We start from the raw sequence: 20,423 nt of genomic DNA on the forward strand, positions 1-20,423 counted from the left end.
AAAGAGTTAAATGTCTATTCAAGTATCAGCCAAAATTTAGCCCTACTTTTTTCAAAAGAGTTTACAAATCTAAAAGTTCAAAAATGGGTCAGATTAACCACAGATTTAAGTGAGTACAGTTCCACTGAAGTCAGCAGTGTTGCACCCATTTATGACAGCACTAAATCTATAGCAAGTGGCAGTCATGTTTTCCTTTGACAAAATTGCTACTGAGCAGTGACTTGCCTTTTGCTGTCCCTTTTCAGAAAATAGCCAATCTATTGCCTGCTTGGTATTACAACTTTCGGGTGACCATGGTGACTTGGGGAGATCCTGAATTGAGCTGCTGTGACAGTTCTACCATCAGCTTCATAACAGGTAAGCAGCAGCATAGTAATTGGAGAAATGCACAAGGGGAAAGGTGAGGGCTGACAAAATACATCTAGGAAGATTAGGGTTGTGTTGACCTGTACATACTTGAATTTAATTTTAAATTTCAACTTAAAGCCTTGTAGAGAAAAAGCATGAAGATTGTTTCAATTCATTAGAGGCATCATTTCAATGCTGACTTATCCCATGAATTTCAGTGATTCTGGTAATCCCTTCATGCACCATTGGTTTTTTTTCCTCACTTTATTACTGAATTCATGTAGCTCTGTTGTGATGAGTGATTGCTGATTGTCTGGGGTTAAGACAGGGCTATTGTTATGTCGTGGGGTGTTCTACAGTATAGGAAGAAATCAGTGGAAATGCAGAGAGCTTGAGTAGTTGCAGGTGTCCATTTTATTGCATAGCACAGAACTCACTAGCACAAGCTCAGACTAGCTGGGCTGACCCCAGTAACCTACTCAGTTACTATAACAACAAGATCTAGATCTACAACCCGATACACAACAGCTATAGTCAGGAGTTATGAAGACCCAACTTTGAAAGACTCAGTCTGTTCTGGGTGCTTGGGTGAGACTGGGGCCTGCTTTGCCTTTAGAAGCCTTAAGACATTAGCTTGGAAGCTTGGCTTAGACATAGCCTACCCAGTCTTGTATAGGGTTGCCAGATAGACTCCGCCAAAAAAACGGACATACTTGATCTGGGGGGGGGAGGCTGGCCGGAAGGTGGGTGGGGTGGGAAGCAGAGCTGGTGGGGAGTGAGTCCGGGGGCCACGGGGCTAGACGGGAGGAAGGGGGAGCCGGGAAGCAGAGCTGGGGAGCATCGGGGGCCGCGGAACTAGACGGGAGGAGGGGGGGTCTGGGAAGCAGAGCAGGGGGCATTGGGGGGCCGGAGGAAGGGGGGCGGAAAGCAGACCTGGCGGGGGGGGTGCAGCTACTGGCCACAGCTGGAGTCCTTCGGGACGTGCCCCTGGCAGGCATTCCCTTTAGTTGCATGCAGAAGCCAGGTGGGAGCGGGGACAGGGCTGGGAGTCACTCCCCCTGCCCGGCTTCTGCTCGCAACCAGAGGCTCCCAGCTGGGAGGTGGGGCCGCGATTGGTGCTGGGAGCCTCTGGTTGCGTGCAAAAGCGGGCCAGGGGGAGTGGCTGGGAGCCCTGGCCCCCGCCCTGCCCTGCCCGGTTTTTGCGTGGGACCACAAGGCTCCCAGCACCAATCGCGGCCCCGCCTCCCAGTCGCTCCCCTGCCCCCGCCAGGTTTCCATCCGGCGCCCAGCCGGAAATTCAGAAAATACTGGACATTGCACATGTCCGGTATTTTCTGAATTTTTCTACCGGACAGACGGTGCAAATACCGGACTGTCCGGTAGAAAACCGGTCACCTGGCAACCCTAGCTCTTGTATGATTTGGTCCAGCTTCGAAAGGCTTTGTTCATTCTGTGGGTTTCAAGGCTAGAGCAGGCTTCTGTCTTCTAAGACCAACTTTAGTCAGGAAACATGAGAGAGGCCCACACTAGCCTACTGAGCAAAGAAAAAGGATTGTCCTAACTCTGGACCTCACTTCAGCTGGGAGCTATATCAGTATGGAACTTTGGAAATGTAATTTATTTACTAAGGGATCTAAAACTAAACAAAGTCTAGTCAACTTTTTTTTTTTTTTTTTTACAATGAGAAGGGAAGGAAAATGTGTTTTCTCACCAGTACAAGAAATCTCCACTGCCTCCTGGATACCGAAAACAAATGCCATTTCCCCTGGCTTTCTGGATGCAAAATGCCCCGAACGATCCTGATCCTAATACCCAACTTCTGAAGTGTGCAGTTGTGTGGCACTTTGAAAGGGGGTAGTGGAAAGAGGGCAACTGCTTTGGGGCCCGGAGATTCAAAGGGGCCCGGGGCTCCAGGCACCAGTGCTGTGAGTGGCAGAGGCAGCGCTCCAAGCAACTCTTAGGGCTGCCTGGAGAGGCAAGGGTGCTGCACTGCAGTGCTCAGAGAGGGGGGGAGGCACTGTGGTACAGCTGGTGCTGAGGAGTGCTACCCCTTCTGCCTGAGGATCCACCCCTCTTGCCCAGGGGCCTGGAGAGGTTGTCAGATCCTGAGTCCATATTGCATTCTTCAGTGAGAATGTAATATTTGGAGAGAAGTGCAAAGTACACTATTTATTTATAGCAATAAATAAATAGCCCAGGGAACATAGTACTGGCTGGATCAGTCTGAGAGGACAGTGAAGCACTGTGGGGAATCCCTGTGTGGTGGTGGAGTGGAGCCAGAATGTGCCTGAACACTATTCTGGAGCTTTTGCAAGGTCATGCTGCCTGGAAGATGCCATTTTTCTCTACAAAATGGCATTCTCCATGTGGGTTGACCTGACATATATGGTGCATGGAGGATGCCTTTTTGTAGAGCAAAATGGCATCCTCTGCACAGCCTGTCGGTCACCATTGTGTTAAGTAAGTGCCTATGTATAACTGATGGGAAAGTAGTGAATAATGCTGTTCCTGTACAAGATAGGAGAAAACAAGTCACTAAAATCAGCCCACCCATGTTCCATCTACTCACTACAGTAAAGACACTGGACTGTTCAGGCACTTCTGCCTGGTTTGGTGGGAGCGGTGTGGAGATGGTGCTGCAGAGGTAGTTTAGTGAGAGCTACTTGTAGGGAATTTAATATAGATAGGCCCGAGAAAAAATAATAATTGAATCCTGGCTCCACTAAATCAGTGGCGCCCACTCTACAACATCTGCTCTCACTTCTTTGAGCTCTATTGTCAATGAATTGTTTTGGCATACGACTTGTAAAATTAATGACTGCCAGAGTCCCATGAATACTCTTTGGTAATATTTCTCAACCATTTTTCATGCCAGTGGAATGAAGTCACTGTTTAACCATTTGGCTGCTACATAACATATTCAGCCATGCATGTGGGGGAAAATGAATCTCTCCCCACCTGCCCTGTGTTTCAAGGACAGTATTTTGAAGTGCAAGTACCAGTGGAGCTCGGACTCTTCAGTGTGATATTTTCAGAAAGTGCAACAAAACTCGTCTGGGGAAGGATTGCTGTAAATTTTTGTTTCTGCCATGGAGCCTTGTCCAGCTGTCATTGATGATAATGGATAAACTATAAGTGCCTTCAGTGGAGAAATGCATCAAGTTTTTATCTAGTGGACATGATTTTGAAATAAATGAATAGACCTCTTGCACACTCTCTCCCTTGAGTTAGACATTTTTCAAAATCAAGCTCTAGCTATCAAAGAGTTCGAGTCAGATAGTTTAAAGCCAGAAAGAATCATTAAATCATCCGATCTGATCTTCTGTATAATCACAGACTACTTTATTTCACCCAGTATCCCCTGCATTGAGCCCAACAACTTGTGGTAGGCTAAAGCATAGCCTCCAGAATGGCACCCAGTTTGGATTTGACTCCTCCAAGAATTGGACAATCCACCGTTTCCTTTGATAGTTTGTTCCAGTGGTTAATCACCCTCGCTATTTTAAAAAATTGTGCACTTTATTTATCATTTCAATTTGTCTGCATTCAACTGCCAGCCATCGATTCTGATGTCTCTTTCCACTGGATTAACAAGCCTTTTAGTCCTTGGTGTTGAAATACTTACACTGAGTGGGTGACTTGATTACAATCTTCTTTTTTTGATAAACTAAACAGACTGAGCTCTTTAGATCTGTCATTTAAGGCATTTTCTCTAGCCCTCGCATCTTTTTTGTGGCTCTTTTCTATACAGCCCCTCTTCCGTTTTTCAACGTTCTTTTAAAATGCATTCCAGAATCAGTATTCTAACATTAGTCTCACCAATGCCATATACAGAAGTAAAAGCATCTCGCTGCCTCCTCGTCCCCTATGAATACATTCAAGAATTGAATTAGTCCTTTGTCATAGCATTACACTGGGAACACGTCTTGAGTTATTTGTCCACCATGAACCCCTAGACCCATTCCAGAATTACAGCTTTCCAGGATACCCTGGCTCTATAGCTATGTACAAGGTAGGCATGGCCAGCATTCATGTTTCTAGAGGTATAACTTTGCATCTGGCTATATTAGACTTTATTTAGTTTGGAAGAGCTCAGTTTATTAGGCAAGCCAGATCATGGTGTTTGATTGCCCTATCTTCATCATTATTTGTGGCATCTGCAAATGTTGTCACCAGTGATTTTATATTTACTTCCAAACCATTAATGAAAATGTTGAATAGGTTTGGGTCTTGTACTTGTCTCTGAAAAGCTCCACTAGAAATTCCTGCATTCAATGATGATTCCCCATTGACAACTATATTTTGAGATGTCAGTTAATCCACTTAGTATGTGATTTATTGATTCTGTATATTGCTAATTTGTAATCAAAATATCATGCAGTGCTAAATCAAATGCCTTACAAAAGTCTTAGTATGCTCTATCTATGCAGTTATCTTTATCAACCAAACCTGTGATCTGATAAAAATAATTGAAATTGGGTCTGTTTGACACAACCTATTTTTTATAAAATCATGTTGACTTATCTTAATTATATCCCTATACTTGAACTTGAATATTGTGATATCTTTCCATTATTTTGCCAAGAATTCATGTCAGCCTTTTGAGTATTGGCACAACCTAGCTCTCTTCTGTAGTTTCCTAGATTTATTCAAAATGCACATCTGTGGTCCATATATCTTCTCAGCCAATTCTTTTAAGGCTCTTACTATCTGTTACTTTAAAAATGTCTATTCTTAGTAGATACAGTTTAACATCCTCCTTAGTTACAAGTGAATTAGAAAGCACTTTATCCTCTCCCTGTGATAGGAGTACATTATCCTGCTTCTTTCCAAACAGGGAACAGCCATGTGTCATGAACACTTTTGCCTTTCCTGCATTCATATTAACAATATGACTTGCTCTGCATAGTTTGAGCCTGACACCCTAAAGAAGAAGCCTTGCCTTATTATCGTAGGAGGTTTTTCTGCTCTTTCTGCTATTACAACCACACTTCTCTGCTTCTCTGCTTGCTGAGAGGCTAAACTTTATAGCCTGGAAATTTGAACATACCATCTACACCAAAACACAAGGATAATCAGAGGACATGGGCCCAAACCCTGCAACAGATTTTATGCAGAGACACAATGCTGCATCCCTGTGGACTCCCATTTAAATTAATGCCTGCGTGGAGCTATTGCAGAGTTGGAATTTGATTGACCTACAGCAGCCAGAATATAACAATAAATAAATAAATAAATAAAATGCAACCTCAGTTGGGGAGGATGAATTGTGAGACTTCAGGACTGTATGTAATATATGTACCACTTATAACCCGCCTCATTTAGCACCCCTGGCACCTTCAGCAATGGTGATGTCCTGCTGAATTTACCATATGCAACATTGTGACACCACACATACTACAAAGTGGGGAACTAATGAGGTTTTAATGGCACCTGCTGTAAATAGCCAGTTTTAAAATATGAATCAAAGCCTGTTAAAATATAAAGCTGTTTATCTAGATGGAAGATAGAATGCACTTTAAAGACAGTTATAATAAATATCATGATAAAGTACAGCACATATAGGCTTAAGATGGCTAGGCCACCATGTGTTTGAGTATAGGCATGTCTGCTCTTTATTCTGAGGTTGTCCTTTGTTTCTTCATAATTGTCCTTTCTTTCTTGTGTGTCCATGTGTTACATATCTCGTTTCTCCATCTTTATTAACTTTGCGAGGGCATGCAAAAAAACAAACAAATAATCTTGTCCATGCTGAAAGTGAAAGATGTGAGAATTATTACCATTATTATTCACTTTTATTTTAAGTCAATGAACAACAAGCATAGTGGGGGGTCTTGTTCTCTCTACACCTTTCGGTCATCTGCGTGATCACGAGAACGTGGTCCATAGTGGAGAATCCCCTACAAAAGCCTGCCTGCTCCCTTCTTATATTTTCATCAAGGACACCCTCAAAACAGGCATAGTTCACTTATTTCATTTCAATGGGGCACTCTGCTCATTATACAAGTAGAGACAGTTCCTCCCTAGGAAATTTTGTACGAAGACAGACATAAAAATACAGTGCACTGGCCAGTACAGCATAGGGAATGTCGTATTTTTTTATTAAAAAAAATATGCTGTGCATTCATTTGTTGTTAGGCATCATGGAAGAAGAGGGCTTCAAGAGGGAATTGATAGAAGAAGTGTTATAATGAGTACCATTAATGCTGCTTAAAGTTGTATTTGCTACCATCCTAGATTTTGACTTCATAAACCTTTGTCCTTCTTTTATTAGAGTTAAAAGGGCAAATGCAAGATAAAATGTGTACTCTTAGCTACTTATGTGACAGCAACAGTGACATCCTGTGGCCACTTAAAAATACTCTAGGTTCAGATTCTCCACAGCCTTGCACCTTGTGTAGACATTCACACCTATGTGAAATGAATGGAAAAAACACTTTATCAGAATGATAGTGTTTTAAATTTACTCAGAACTCCCTTTGCATCAGGTGTAAATGACTTTACAAAGTGCAAAAGCTCACTTTTTTCATCATGTAGTTCCCCAAAAATATACCTTGCACACTGAATAATATGGTACAGTGACTCAGTTGTACCCACAGAATCCCTCTGAAGTCACTTGGGGATCAATTGTGGTTTTAAGATATTATTGGAGTTTATCTATTGCTTCTGGTCCACTTAATTTTAATTTTGTTTATTTTGTGATCTTAAGTGATGCACAGGATTTATGCTAGCCTTTTTGGGGGGGGTTGGGGGGTGAATTTTACCATAGGAACATAGCTGTACAGAAAGTTATCATATTAAAAAATGTTTTTTCAAAGTGAACGTTATTTTTGTTCTTTGTTTTGTTTTGCAAACAAATGGCAATTTTGATTGAAAAATATCAGTTTTCCCACAAGAAATATCAAAGGGAAATATTCTGATTCTCATCAACATTTCATAGTAAATTAAAGTTTTGTTTTGATGTAAGGTTGCTTTTGTTTACAAAAATGTAAATGAAATGACTTTATGTAGGAAACTAGATTATAAAAGAAAATTTATTTTTCACATAATGTCATTTCATTTCAGAATTCTTAAGTTGAAGCATTTTTCAGTTAAAACTAAATATTTGGTTAATTGGATTTGGAATAAAGTTTGTGTTTCAATCTGGTTTGAATCTTCCAACATTTTTTTCAATTGGAATATTTTGAATTAAAACTTCTTATGAGGAAAAATTTCAGTTTTCCCATCAGCTGTGTCTGCAAGCAAGGCAGACCTAATCTTATGTATGAATGTGTAATTTTTTCTTAAGCTCTGTCTCCTCCCAATACTGTCCCTTTGACAGTCAATAGCCAAGGTTCATTTTAGGACTTACAATTAAGTCAGATCTTTGTCTTGTTTCCCCCAGCTCCAGTGTCACCAGAGATCACCTCAATAGAATATTTCAACAATCTGCTGTATGTCAGTTGGATGTATGGAGATGATGAGACTGACCTGTCTCATTCCAGGATGCTGCACTGGATGGTCATTGCTGAAGGCAAGAAAAAAATAAAAAAGAGTGTAAGTCTTAATAGGACTTTTAAAGCCTTTTGACAGTTCATGTGTTCTTTTGAATGTTTAAAAAGGAGTTTTCATGCTCAATACATAAACTTCTTATTACAAGATGTGGTCAAGAAGATGATGTTTCTTCAAATCCCATTGGGTTAAATGTATCCCTTTGCAGAGAGTATATGGGCAATGAACTCCTTCCAACTTGCATAAGATGTCAAATGATAGTAGTTCTTGTTTCTTTTAAAGAGAACGAGTTATTATTTTTAAACATTTTTAAGAGAAGAGGGAACAACACAGAAGAGCTGAGTCAGTGATGGGCAAATCACAGTAGAGTTACAGGCAATGGTAAAAACTTCCACTGACTTCAGTGGGGACAGGATTTTGTTTCTTATGAATGTCTTCACAGTTAACTCGGGTGATTGGCACCTGGCACTGAAAACCAAGGTTAGGCTATCCCTCATGCGAGCATTGACAGAGCAAAGCCCTACTAGTGTTATGCGATCCTCACTGTTTCTGCACTTGCTGTGTGTGTCTGGAGGCATGTCCAATTATTATTTGTTCTGTAATTCTCTAGCATTCTTTCCCAGCAGTTTTCAAAGGCAGGAGAACTAATCTGTCCTCCTAGGGGAATTGTGAGAAAGGCAATCGAGGACTGTGACAGGGTGGCGCAACCCCACACTAACCGGGTTCCTCCCGGGGGGCGGAGAGGCGCGGAGCAGCTTTCCCCGCCGTGGGGGAAGTGGTGGCTGCGGCAGGAGCGCACTGCCTGGCTGACAGCTTGTCCGGCGCTCCCGCGGACGCGCCAGGGGAGGCGTCCCTCGACCCTGGAGGGACCGCGGCGGCGGGTGTGCGCTGCACGGACAATGGCGGGGCCGGTGCCCCCACTGATGCCCCGGGGGAGGCCCCGACGCACATCAATGTCGGAGCGGGGAAAGACGCTGGGGGCGGGGTCAGCAGGAAGGGAGGAGGAGCCGACCTGGTGGACGCCGGCACAGGCGTCCTAGAAGAAAGGGGCAGTGTCCTCCACAATATAAAGTCAGCAGGGGCACTCGGACGGGAGGCCAGCCAGATCACCAGATGAGGGGGCTCAGGGCCTCAAGGAAGCAGCACACAAAGCACCCTGGTGAGTGGGGGTGAGGATGCAGCCCAAGCGGGTGCAAAACAGGAGCCCGCGGATTGATGAGTTGTGGCACGTAGCCCCATCAGCCAGGTGAGGGGAGAGAGGATATTCTCCCCCACCTTAGGACCCTGGGCTGGGGTCTGGAGAGAGGGAGGGCCAGGACTCCCTCACCTCCCCGCTCGGGGTATCACCTGGACAACCAGGGAATGGTGGGACCTCACGATCCGGCCCGGCCGGGCGGGGGAAAACGGAAGCGGAGAAGGGGGACTGGGTGACATGACCTGGGACCCCTTGACACGGACTATTTACGCTTGAGTGATTTAGCCTGCATCCTCACTGGCAGGCTCCAGTCTGAGGTAAGGTAGTGCTGAGCAGTGTTTCCTCTAAGATTTTCCATCCTTGTGTGGAGTGAGTTTTGTCTTGTGCACCAATATTGAGGTCACGTGCTCTTGTTTGGATGTGTGCCACTGTTGCACCCACCAGTTACTAGCAAATATCAAATATTTACATTAGATGTTATGGAAGAAAGAATACTAAAACAGCCCTTTCCTATTCACAAAGAATATAAAGAGCTGTTAAATCAGTGCTTTGACCCAAGCATCCCTATTACTATGGCTGACTCTGAGTGACAATGTACTGTGTCATGCCATCAGTTGCAGATAAGGTAAAAATACATCACCCTCCCCCGCTCCCCTCCCCTCTCCCCCACAACACACACACACATCTACAAGATTTGAACAATAAGATGTTTTTCTTAGACCTGTGCTGTGCTGCTACACAACACCAGTAGTAAATGGTGACTGGAATGGTCTCCTTAGAAATGAGCAACTGCTGCTGTTCTCAAGATTGGCAGAACCTGACCTACCACAATGAACTGTTAATAGTACTTTGCAATGGCTAGAGAGATGGTGGCTGCCAGAGTTGAAGCCCAGGCTGTGGTGTGTCTGCTCTGCAGCCAGGGCCACGGTGCATGGTGAACCTATTATGATATGAGGGATTTTGATTGTTTCCTACATCTTTGCTGTGATGTTTTGCTGCTTTCTTTCCTCTTGGATGTTCCTTCATCGTCAGTAGGAACGGTATCACATTCTGTGCTCCCCAAAATTCACGCCTACAGTTTTGAAAAATGGAGGTAAGGGAAAAATTAGCAGGGAGTCACATAGCAATGATGTTTATTCTTGTTTGTTCACGGATAACAAGTAGAGCTGGTCAAAAATGCTGAAAATTTCAGTGGGGGAAAATCCTACTTGTAAAAACAGATTTATTTTTTTTTAAGGAATGTAAACATTTTTCATAGAAAAAGTTTGTTTTGTCATAGGCCCAGTTTTCCTTCAGAAATTGTCAGCCAGCCCTGGTAAAGAACATTTTTTAATCAGTATGTAAGACCCAGGCTGTGTGGTCCATTTCCTCTACTCAGGTCTTGCCACCTTTTGTGATTTTTATTATAAGACTTGCATTACTTTTCTTAAAGCTTCACTGGAAACAAGAGTTTGCATCACAATGTCTGCTTTCACCTTTTAAAAAAATTGTATTTGTATTCCTCACAGTTGCAGAGGAAAGCTAGACAATGTGAAGCACCCTAAAGGCTCAGATTCTAGACAGCAATTTTTTTTCTTGTTTGAGTAATTAATTGTCATAGTCATGGCAAGACTATGGCAATTACTTTGAGAAAAGTGGCAGAGCAAAACAAAGGCAGACACTTAAACAAATGAGTGGCAGTGACATTAATATACCCAGAGTTCTTAAAAATGCTGACAAAGATTGAGTACTAGATCACTGAACCATAAAAAACCCTTTCTTAGTGTTTTTGATGAATATATGATCTATGAATACAATAATAACGCTACATAAGAACCACTATACAGGGTCAGACCAAAGGTCCATCTAGCCCAGTATCCTGTCTTCTGACGGTGGCCAATGGCAGATGCCCCAGAGGGAGTGAACAGAAACAGGCAATCATCAAGTGATCCCTGTCCTGTCATCCTTTTCTAGCCCTTACAAACAGGCTAGGGACAACATATACTCATTTTGGCTAATAGCCATTGATGGACCTAACCTCCATAAATATATCTAGTTCTTCTTTCGAATCCTTCAAATTCCTGGTCTTCACAGCATCCTCTGGCAATGTTTTTTGTGTTCTGATATTCTATTACCAATTATCCCTTCCCCTTCCAAAGTCTGAGATATTTGAACAGCTGGGGCAACAATCTTGCTTGCCTATAATCCCAGTTCGATCAAACTGGAAAGATTGCACTTGAAATGTATTATTTGTAAATTGGATTTCCTTTATTTAGCTATGATATAGGGTACGTCTAGACTACAAGCCTCTTTCAAAAGAGATCATCTAGACAGCCACAAGGGTTTTGAAAAAGCAATCCGCTTTTTCGAAAGAGAGCACCCAAGTAATCTGGACGCTCTCTTTTGAAAAAGCCCTGTTTGCATTCAAGAACACCTTTTTTCAAAAGAGTTCTTTTGAAAAAAGACGTTCTTTCTGGTAAAAGTAGGTTTACCAATTTCAAAAAATCCGCAGCTCTTTTGATTTAATTTTGAAAGAACACAATGGTAGTCTAGATGCTGGTGACTTTTTTTCGAGAAAAGGCCACTTTTTTTTAAAAAACTCAGTAGTCGAGGCACACCCATAATGATATAGCCAAGATGAAACTGGGTTTTGTGTTAATATAGCTTCACTGGCTACATTGGAAAAACATGGCTTACAGAGAGAGAGCTACAGTTCTCTTAACTCTGGTAAGCTTTTTTCTTCCTGTCCACATGTTTTAATAAGGGCAGTGTATGATTGGTTACATTGAGATTATAATGAAAGGGCATTGCTTATAACATTAACACAGTTCTAACAAAATTTGCATTCCCATCTCCCTTAACAATAGATTATTTTTATATAGTTCCTAGCCAGATGTCAGATGACCACAATCAGCATAGAGATCTGAAAAAAAACCCACAAGAACTTCATAACCAGGTTCAAGTCAATAGTGGTTATTTGGAAACCTCTATCTGGAGTACTTTTCTTCTAACGTCCTTATCACCCTGCAGCCTACCTAACATATTAATCTGCATTTACTAACGTGCACCCAAATTTGAAAGGTGTAGGATTCACATCAGGGTAAGCCAGAAGTGACCTAGAAGCTTATTTAAAAGCAGGTGGGTGTTTCCAGCCCTTCTCCTGTGTGGGGGAATGCATGGGTTTAGCTACTGGAAGGTGGTGCAAACAGTGACAGCCCAGGCAGCCCCTGTGCCCTGGGCAGGGCACAGTCTTGATAGGGGTGCAACACCAGCTGCATCTGACCCAATTGGGTGACTAGAAACCCCCATCCCCAGTTGCACAGGGCTGTGTGGTGGTTGCCCAGCTGCTCGCCCCGGAACAGCTGAGCAGCCACTGCACGGCTCTGCTGAGGAGGTGGGCAGGTCTCAAATTCTTGGTGCGTGCAGGTGTGCACCTTATTGGGAACACTGGCTCTGAGGCATACCCCAGCTTGATCAGCTGACCTATGTTAACAGCATTTCCAAACCTGAGTCAGAAGTATTTATGTGTGGAGGGAGGGTGGTGGTTGTGGTGGAGACTGGGAAAACAGGTTAGGAAGATATTGTAGATGGGACTTATACAGTATGTAGTGTGTGGGCATAGGTTTCTGGGAGCATAACTTGCCCAACATGAATAGATTTGTTCCAGGATTTAATTTAATATATATATGTAAGTATGTATGTGTATATATATATACATGTATGTATGTGTGTGTGTGTATATATGTATATTTCCCTTCAGCTTTTGCTACTCCAGAATATAATCATTGATGTAGACCATAAGCATTAGAAGCTGAACCTACCTATAGATGTCTGATAGGGTGCTAAGCACCCACTCTACCCATTAAATGAATTGGGAATTGTTCCAGGCTAGCACCTTGGATGATCCCCCTCTTGCACAAAGGAAACAAATACCACAAATGTGGTAAAATGTAATTGAGAATTTTAAAATGCAGGCATGGTTTTAATACTATAAAATGCTATCCATAAAACAAGCAATATTTCTTTAAACATAATGAATTATTTGATTTCTGATCTGACATGTTCCTTCAATTTCTAATTACTAGTGAGATCATTTGAAAACATGCCTGTGAACCCATTTTAGTTGCAGGCAATATCACTTGCATATTTTTCCTCTGGATTGTTATGATTAACCATTGGTTGAGCATGGGTAATGTCATGAGATTTCTGATGTGTGTTGTTTCTAATGTGATGGGAATTACCTCTCTCATGACATCTCGCCACTGGGACAGGAAGCAGAGTTGATAACTGGGAAATGGGAGAGGTGCACAGAATTAAAAATAATAGAGCAAAAGTTATTTGCACTCTTTTTGAACCTCAATGCATATTTCTCTCTGCACTGTGACATCCTGTTGAGCTTGTCTTTTGCTCCGATAGATCTCATTGGGAACTGGTACATGGAATGAGTGTAGAGTATGAAGAACTATGCTGATGATTAGAATTTTGTCCAGAATACATTGAGGCTACGTCTACACTGGCCACAAATTCCGGAAAAGGGATGCAAATCAGGTAAGTCAGCATAGGGAAATCCGCGGGGGATTTAAATATCCCCCGCGGATTTAAATAAACATATCCGCCGCTTTTTTTCCGGCTTGGGGAAAAGCCGGAAAAAAGCGTCTAGACTGGCGCGATCCTCCGGAATAAAGCCCTTTTCCGGAGGATCTCTTATTCCTACTTTCAGGAAGTACTATGAAGAACTATGCTGAAAGTAGGAATAAGAGATCCTCTGGAAAAGGGCTTTATTCCGGAGGATCGTGCCAGTCTAGATGCTTTTTTTCCGGCTTTTCCCCAAGCCGGAAAAAAAGCGGCGGACATGTTTATTTAAATCCGCAGGGGATATTTAAATCCCCCGCGGATTTCCCTATGCTGACTTACCTGATTTGCATCCCTTTTCCGGAATTTGTGGCCAGTCTAGACGTAGCCTGAGTGTTTAATTTATTTCTTCAGGCAGTCTCTCTTGTTTGGATAATATTTAATATCTCAATGATCATTGTAGGTGACTCGGAATATGTTGACTGCAGTTCTGAGCCTGCCTCCGGGAGACATTTACAATCTTTCAGTAACTGCTTGTACCGAGAGAGGCAGCAACACTTCCGCACCACAGACTGTGAAACTGGGTGAGAGTGTGTGTGTATTTGCTTGGTTAATTCTATATAGTTTCCCCTCTTGGGCAGTAGGGCAGATTTATTACTTTCCTCAGCTCAAATGTGTAGGCATGCCTTGCTCTTTATAGTTAATAAGCACTATAATAACTCCCCTTGACTAGAATCTTGCATTGAAAGTTAGTCCCTTTCACTTCAGTGGGACTGCTCTCCAAAATGGTTCTACTCAAAGTGAATAGGGGTGGCAAGATCTCATCCAAAGAGGCAGTAAGTAGAGCCTGTCAATAGCAACATGGGAGAACACTAATGTCTCATAATTGTTTCCTTGTCATTGGTCCAAACAGACTTTGGAATAAGAATCAAAGTTTTACAGCTCACCTCTATGGGTCCAAACCAAAACCCTTCACATTTGTGAAATGTTTTTTCTGGATCTGAACTCTGCAGCTTGCACACTGATTCCAAGTCTTCCCCCCCTTGCCCCCAAAAAGATAATAATGTTTTCTCACTTGAAGAATAGCCACATTACAGCAATAGATCAATTCAGATGACATTTTGCATTATTCATCTCTGTGTCTAATATATACATCAAATCAACAAATAAACTATGTCTTGACTGGAGGGACTTCCCAAGACATTTCATTCTTCCACTATCCTCCTTTACTACTGGTGTCTTGAAGGGTAGGGGGAGGATAAAGCAAAGGAAGCTATCTCTGCATCTTCTGATATTGCTACTCTGCTGCTGCTCTGGAACTCTGAGTCCCAGAAATACCTAGAATTGTAGCTTATGGAATTGGTCTAATTATTGGTGTTGGCACAAAGCCCACCATGAAGGTAGGGGAGGTAGGGCTGGTAACTTGAGACTGGATTATCCCCTTGAGATCTATGCAAAATGGAGCTCTCTATGAACTGAAGTGTGAGGAGTAGCCATAGATGCTTTCCAAAGAGCCACTTTTAAAATCCTTCCTCTCAGCAAAGAGGATGGGAGCTGACCTGGAGCAAACCCAGTGTTTACCATGGACCATGTGGTTCTCCTGAACGCTGCACGTGAGCTACTTAAAAATAGAGGGGGGGGGGAGAGACAGAGAGTCCAGCTGTAAAATGTGGATCTGATTTTGTTCCATCTCCAATTAATCTAGACAGATGTCCTTTTGTGTTTGCACTCAAAGCAGTCTGAACCTCAGTGAGCATATGGGCACTGATTTATATGTTGTGGGTCCAATTCTTTGCTGCGTTGCGCTGTGTGTGGTCATTTACGCAAATGTAAATGACTACATAAGACACTGCTAGCTCAAAAAGGCTATGTTTTGACACTCACTTTGCTATAAATGATCACGCAAGGCAGGAGAGAGTTAGACCACCAGATTGAAGATCTTAGGCCACGTCTACACTAGACCTGGAAGGTCGGCTTAAGGTACGCAACTCCAGCTACATAAAATACAGAGCTGGAATCAGCTTAGCTTAAGTGCCTGTTGTCTTTCCTTACTCCCCATGACTGCGAGGAGAACAAGCACCAGCCAGAGCTGCCATCAACATTAGATTTATGAGTCTATGCTAGACCTGCTAAATTGAATGCCAGAAGGTCGGTCTCCAGAGACCCACACTGGGTATGCTCTGCAGATCACTAATTCTCTGGTTTTGGGCACTCAACATTAGGTGATGGTTTTTCTAAAGCAGAATGAGAGCAGTTTCTGTACTTTGAAAATCTACTCTGCAGTGATCACTGGGCACTGGGACCCCGTCCAATGAAACTTTCGAAACCTTACAGCTATTTGAGCCAGATTCTCAGCTGGTATCGAAATAGATACATTTCCACTGAAATACATGGAGCTGCACCCATTTAAAACCAGTGGAAGATCTGACTTTTTAACTCTCTAGGCCTCGTGTTTTCAGTATCCCATCTAATAAATTAAGATAATATTCTCTGACCTCGCAGAAGAGTTGTAAGAAATGATCTGTGAGCCCTCTGAGATCCCCAGGCAGAAGGTGCATAATTCTATCATACTCCTCTCTACAGACTTCGTGGTAAAGAAGACTTAACATGTATAAAAACAAGGTAACTGACTCTGAGCTTGCTTATACTGGCTCAAATGGAGAGTAACTCTTTTGAGATTAATGGAGTTACACCAGTGACAGTCCTGCCAACTCTCTCAGTGGCTGATGATCTCCTGGGATTAGGATATTGCTTCACAATCCCAGCTCTAAATTTTGCAACACAAGAGAGCAAATAAAAGGAATGCAAAAATACCAATTTTTCATTATTCCGGGGGGCCTGACTCATGATTTTTGAAAACTTGGGGTTGGTAATATTGCTTGTGTAAAACTAGTCTAACTGAAAACAGCACCAGGCCTAGGATGTTAAAAATTCTTGAGGAAAAGTGTATCAACATTTACAACTATGCTAAAAGAGGCTTCTAAACTGGTACACTTTTTCTTTTAAAAGTTCCATCTTAAATCTGACATTGTCTCTGTTAGTTACAACCACTAGAGGTCAGGTTTTTATCATTTGTTGATGACTATTACCAAGACTACTTGTGAAATAAAGACAGAAGAAGAACATGACTGGAATCCTCTAGCTCAGTGTTTCCCAATTTTATTTGGCCACAGAACCCTTTTAAACTCGAAAGAATTTTGCAGAACCCTAATAACAGTCTTCTATATGGAGCTGAAAAAGTAGACCACAAATAAAAGTAAAGATAAAATAATAAACAAATGCTAAACAAGGTCATGAGATCAGCATTTAGTTTAATTGCACATATTTAAAAACAAAAAGTCCCATTTAATGTGTACAAAAAAATTTAAATCATAAAATGTTGTTGTAATGGAACTTTCTCGTGGAACCCTTATTTTCACTTCGCTGAACCCCGGGGTTCTGCAGAACACCATTTGGGAAACACTGCTCTGGATCTAAACTGCTCTGTGCCTCCTGAGCTTTGGCAATGTTTGGATGTGGATCCAGATCTATGTTCTCTCTCTGCTGGTAAAACTGACCAAAAATCTGAAACTAGATTCTTTGTTGCTCTGCACTTGGTTTCATTGTTTATATCGGTGCAAAGTGTGTACGAATTTCCTGGCCATTCTGATTTGAAAGCATTTTGCACTGTTATAAACAATGACACAGACCGCAGAGCAACATAGATTTTAGTGCTAGGAATTTAGGCAGTATTCCACAGCTGCTTGAAAGTGGGGTGATAGAGAACGCCCACTGGGCTGTGCCTCACCAATTAGTGGGGAAAAATATTAAGAAAAATCCCAGAGCCTTTAAGCCTGGCAGGAGAAGGAAGGAACAGCCCATTCTCTCCCTGTACTGCTACTGCATCTTTCCCATCCTGCTTCATCCCTTCTCACCTCACCCATTTCCAGGGCAACTCTCACTCTGTTTTCTCCTGTGCAGCTCTGAGCTGCAAGGCAAGGAAAGCAATCCCTCAGGTGACCTAAAGAGCCAGTTGTACAGATTTCTGAAAGCTATGCCAAGAGCTAAGACCTGAGGATGATAGGTGGGGGAGGGAGGGGGTTACCAAAAATTAGTAGCCAGTTTCCTCATCAGAACCCACTTCCCTATACTGCACCAGTAGCCCCTAGCAGTTAGCTTTCCTCCCCACCAACCCTCTTACCACTATTTCTACCCAGGACCATTTTCCCCTCAGCAAGTGCACCTCCCAACCAACCAATAACACAAAGCCCTTCATTTCTCACCATGAAGACAACTCACAGTCCCTTGCAGCTGCAAGGGAGTGTGGTATAAAGGGGACTATAAGAGTGTTTTGGGATGGAGCCACGACAAAGAAGTTCAAGGAGGATTGTTGCTTTCTGAAATCAAGTGGAGAAAGCACCCATCTAAAACGCGTCCAAATCAGTGACTCTGAATGTTCTATACAAAATGATGCATTCAAGATTTTTAGTTCTAATTGACCCGCACACCACTTTTTACCTAAAAATTGGGCTGCCTTTTTTAATTCTTCCAAGAACTTATGCAAATGTATCTATTAATAGAACATGCTGACATTCCCCATAACACTTCTTGAATGGGGAAGAGACAAAATGATCCAGCAAGCCAATCAGAGAACTGTTAAATAGAGAATCAAAACCAAGATGCATAGCCATCTTCCTGTTTTGCATTAGTTGCTTATTTCTGTGTCAATGCCTGTGGTGTTCACACAGATCATCTCTGAAGGAAATGAAAACATTCAAGCAAGTTGTTATCCATTACACTGATCCTGTTTGCTGCTTTCCCCTATTGATTTTTTCAACAAAACAAAGGAAAGCTTGCTAAAAAGAAATTCTCTCCAACATCCAGAACCAGCTCCTCCAAAATCACTGTTTGCTGTGAATAAGACCCAGACTTCGGTGACTCTGCTGTGGGTGGAGGAAGGTGTGGCTGATTTCTTTGAAGTCTTCTGCCAGCAGGCTGGCTCTGGTCAGGAAACAAAGTTGCAGGTATGTGGTAGCCTCTTTCTCTACCTCACCTCATTTGGACCCTGATATTGCCAATGTGTCCTTAGGATCTTAGGGTCTGGTTGTCTACTGCATGTGAAGGTGTGAAGCCACTTACTCTGTGCAAAGCAGGTGTAAAACAATATAAAATTGGAATATGGTAGCATCTGGGATCCAGATCACACCCAGTCTCAGAAGGTGTGAGGAAATGAAAAATAAAGCCCTTATTTTTTCTACCTGAGATTTTATCTTTAAATACTGAAATCTCTTGAAATATTTAAATCCTCCTTCTGTCTGGCTAACCACATGCATGAAGTTAAGGTTTTTAAATAGCTGGCCAGATTTCCTGTGCGCTGGAGAGCAAGCTGGGAACAGTGTTCATTGGCTAACGGGCACAAAGCAATTTGAAACTAGGGGGAGAGAGCTGGGATGAAAGGGTCGGGATGAAAAGTAAGAAATACATAATAACATAGCTAGCTGAGAGAGGTTTTAGCCATGCATGTAGTGCACCATTTTCTGTTCCCGTGTTCTGTTCTATTTATCCATTCTTCAGGCCTGTTACCACTGTACTATGAGCTGAGTAGGCTCCTTCCTTGAGCGATATGAATTTCTTGAAAAAGCTGGCTGTTCCCCATCCGTTTTCCTCATGGGCCTTTTCCACCAATACACCCCTACTCAGCTCCATAAACATGCCCCCTTTTCTCTCTACAAATGTGGCCTTCATAACAATCATTTGAGCATCTCATCTTTACTCAGAGGGAAATAGAGATCAAGGCAGCATGAGTACATGGTGACAGATCCTACCCACAAGGCCAGTAACCCTGTCAACATGCTGTGTGCCCAGCAACAACACTGACTTAATCAGGAGCCACACAGAGCCTAAATATGAACACCAAGCCTAACTTCAGCCACTCATATAAGACAAGCAAAGTTTTGGCCTATGTCGGTGAAGTAGGACTGAGTCAGTCCAAGTTTGCCTTGAAGCTCTTAAAGTAGTGAGAGTAGCTCCATCTCTCCACAGGGGTGCCAGTTGTAGTCACGGACAAGCAGATACATAGGTAAGGGAAGACTCTTCCTTCTCAAATAGCCTGACGTGGCATGACCCACAGTCCACCCCCCAGTACTCCTCCTGCCTGCTTTCCTTTCTGCCCTAGAGGCTGGGGCAGGCAGGCTGTGGAAATGGTTACCAATCGTCAGTCTCCTGGCATCAGCATTAATTTCCAAGTGACTGTCAAAAGTAATCCTGCAGGTTTTAATAGGACACTTTGAGAAAATGACATTACATCACATTGGGGAAAAAATCTCTCTGATTAGCTTCAGTCAGAGATGGCCACCCTTCCTGTGGGTACAGCATACACAAGACCCCCTGGCTGGGGCTGTGCCACATCGCGCATCCACTTGGCGCTGGGACTGCTTTGCCCACCCAGTGCTCCAGCTACATTGCCAACCCAATTCTGGATCTGGTGGGCACTCTGGCTGTTCCCTCTGCCCGTCTCCGCCAATGCTGTGGCTACTTTTGGGGGAATGTGTCCCCCAAAGACACATTCAGCCACAGTTGTAGTGCTGGTTTGTTGACAACGGTATCCAGCACTGTGAAGTGTACTAAAAAGATCATCCCGTTTCTCATTAAATTCATTCGTTTTAATGTTTATCTAGTAAAGTTCCTTTCTCAACCCATCTTCAAGTCCCAAGCCAAAAAGTGAGAGACTAATTTATATTTTTAGTACCCAAGAGAGGCCTTTTTTTGAGAAGCTGGGAAAACCATTGCTGTTACAGCTTGTTCAAAATTTTCTGTCTGGGTTTTTGGGATTTTTTCAATGAAAAATTGGTTTTTGGAT

General features: G+C 42.7%; 1 protein-coding gene across 2 annotated transcripts in view; it reads left to right on the forward strand.

The window, feature by feature from the left end:
• Positions 1 to 20,423, forward strand: part of PTPRO (protein tyrosine phosphatase receptor type O) — a 227,356-nt gene that overhangs the window by 163,101 nt on the left and 43,832 nt on the right. For both annotated transcript variants that reach the window (XM_006130258.2, XM_006130259.2), the window contains exons 10-13: positions 246 to 357; positions 7,733 to 7,884; positions 14,049 to 14,169; positions 18,449 to 18,588. In XM_006130258.2, the coding sequence (XP_006130320.2) occupies positions 246 to 357; positions 7,733 to 7,884; positions 14,049 to 14,169; positions 18,449 to 18,588 (525 nt within the window). The remainder of the gene's footprint in view (positions 1 to 245; positions 358 to 7,732; positions 7,885 to 14,048; positions 14,170 to 18,448; positions 18,589 to 20,423) is intronic.

This window comes from Pelodiscus sinensis, chromosome 1 (assembly GCF_049634645.1).
Source record: "Pelodiscus sinensis isolate JC-2024 chromosome 1, ASM4963464v1, whole genome shotgun sequence".
Taxonomy (NCBI): Eukaryota; Metazoa; Chordata; order Testudines; family Trionychidae; genus Pelodiscus; species Pelodiscus sinensis.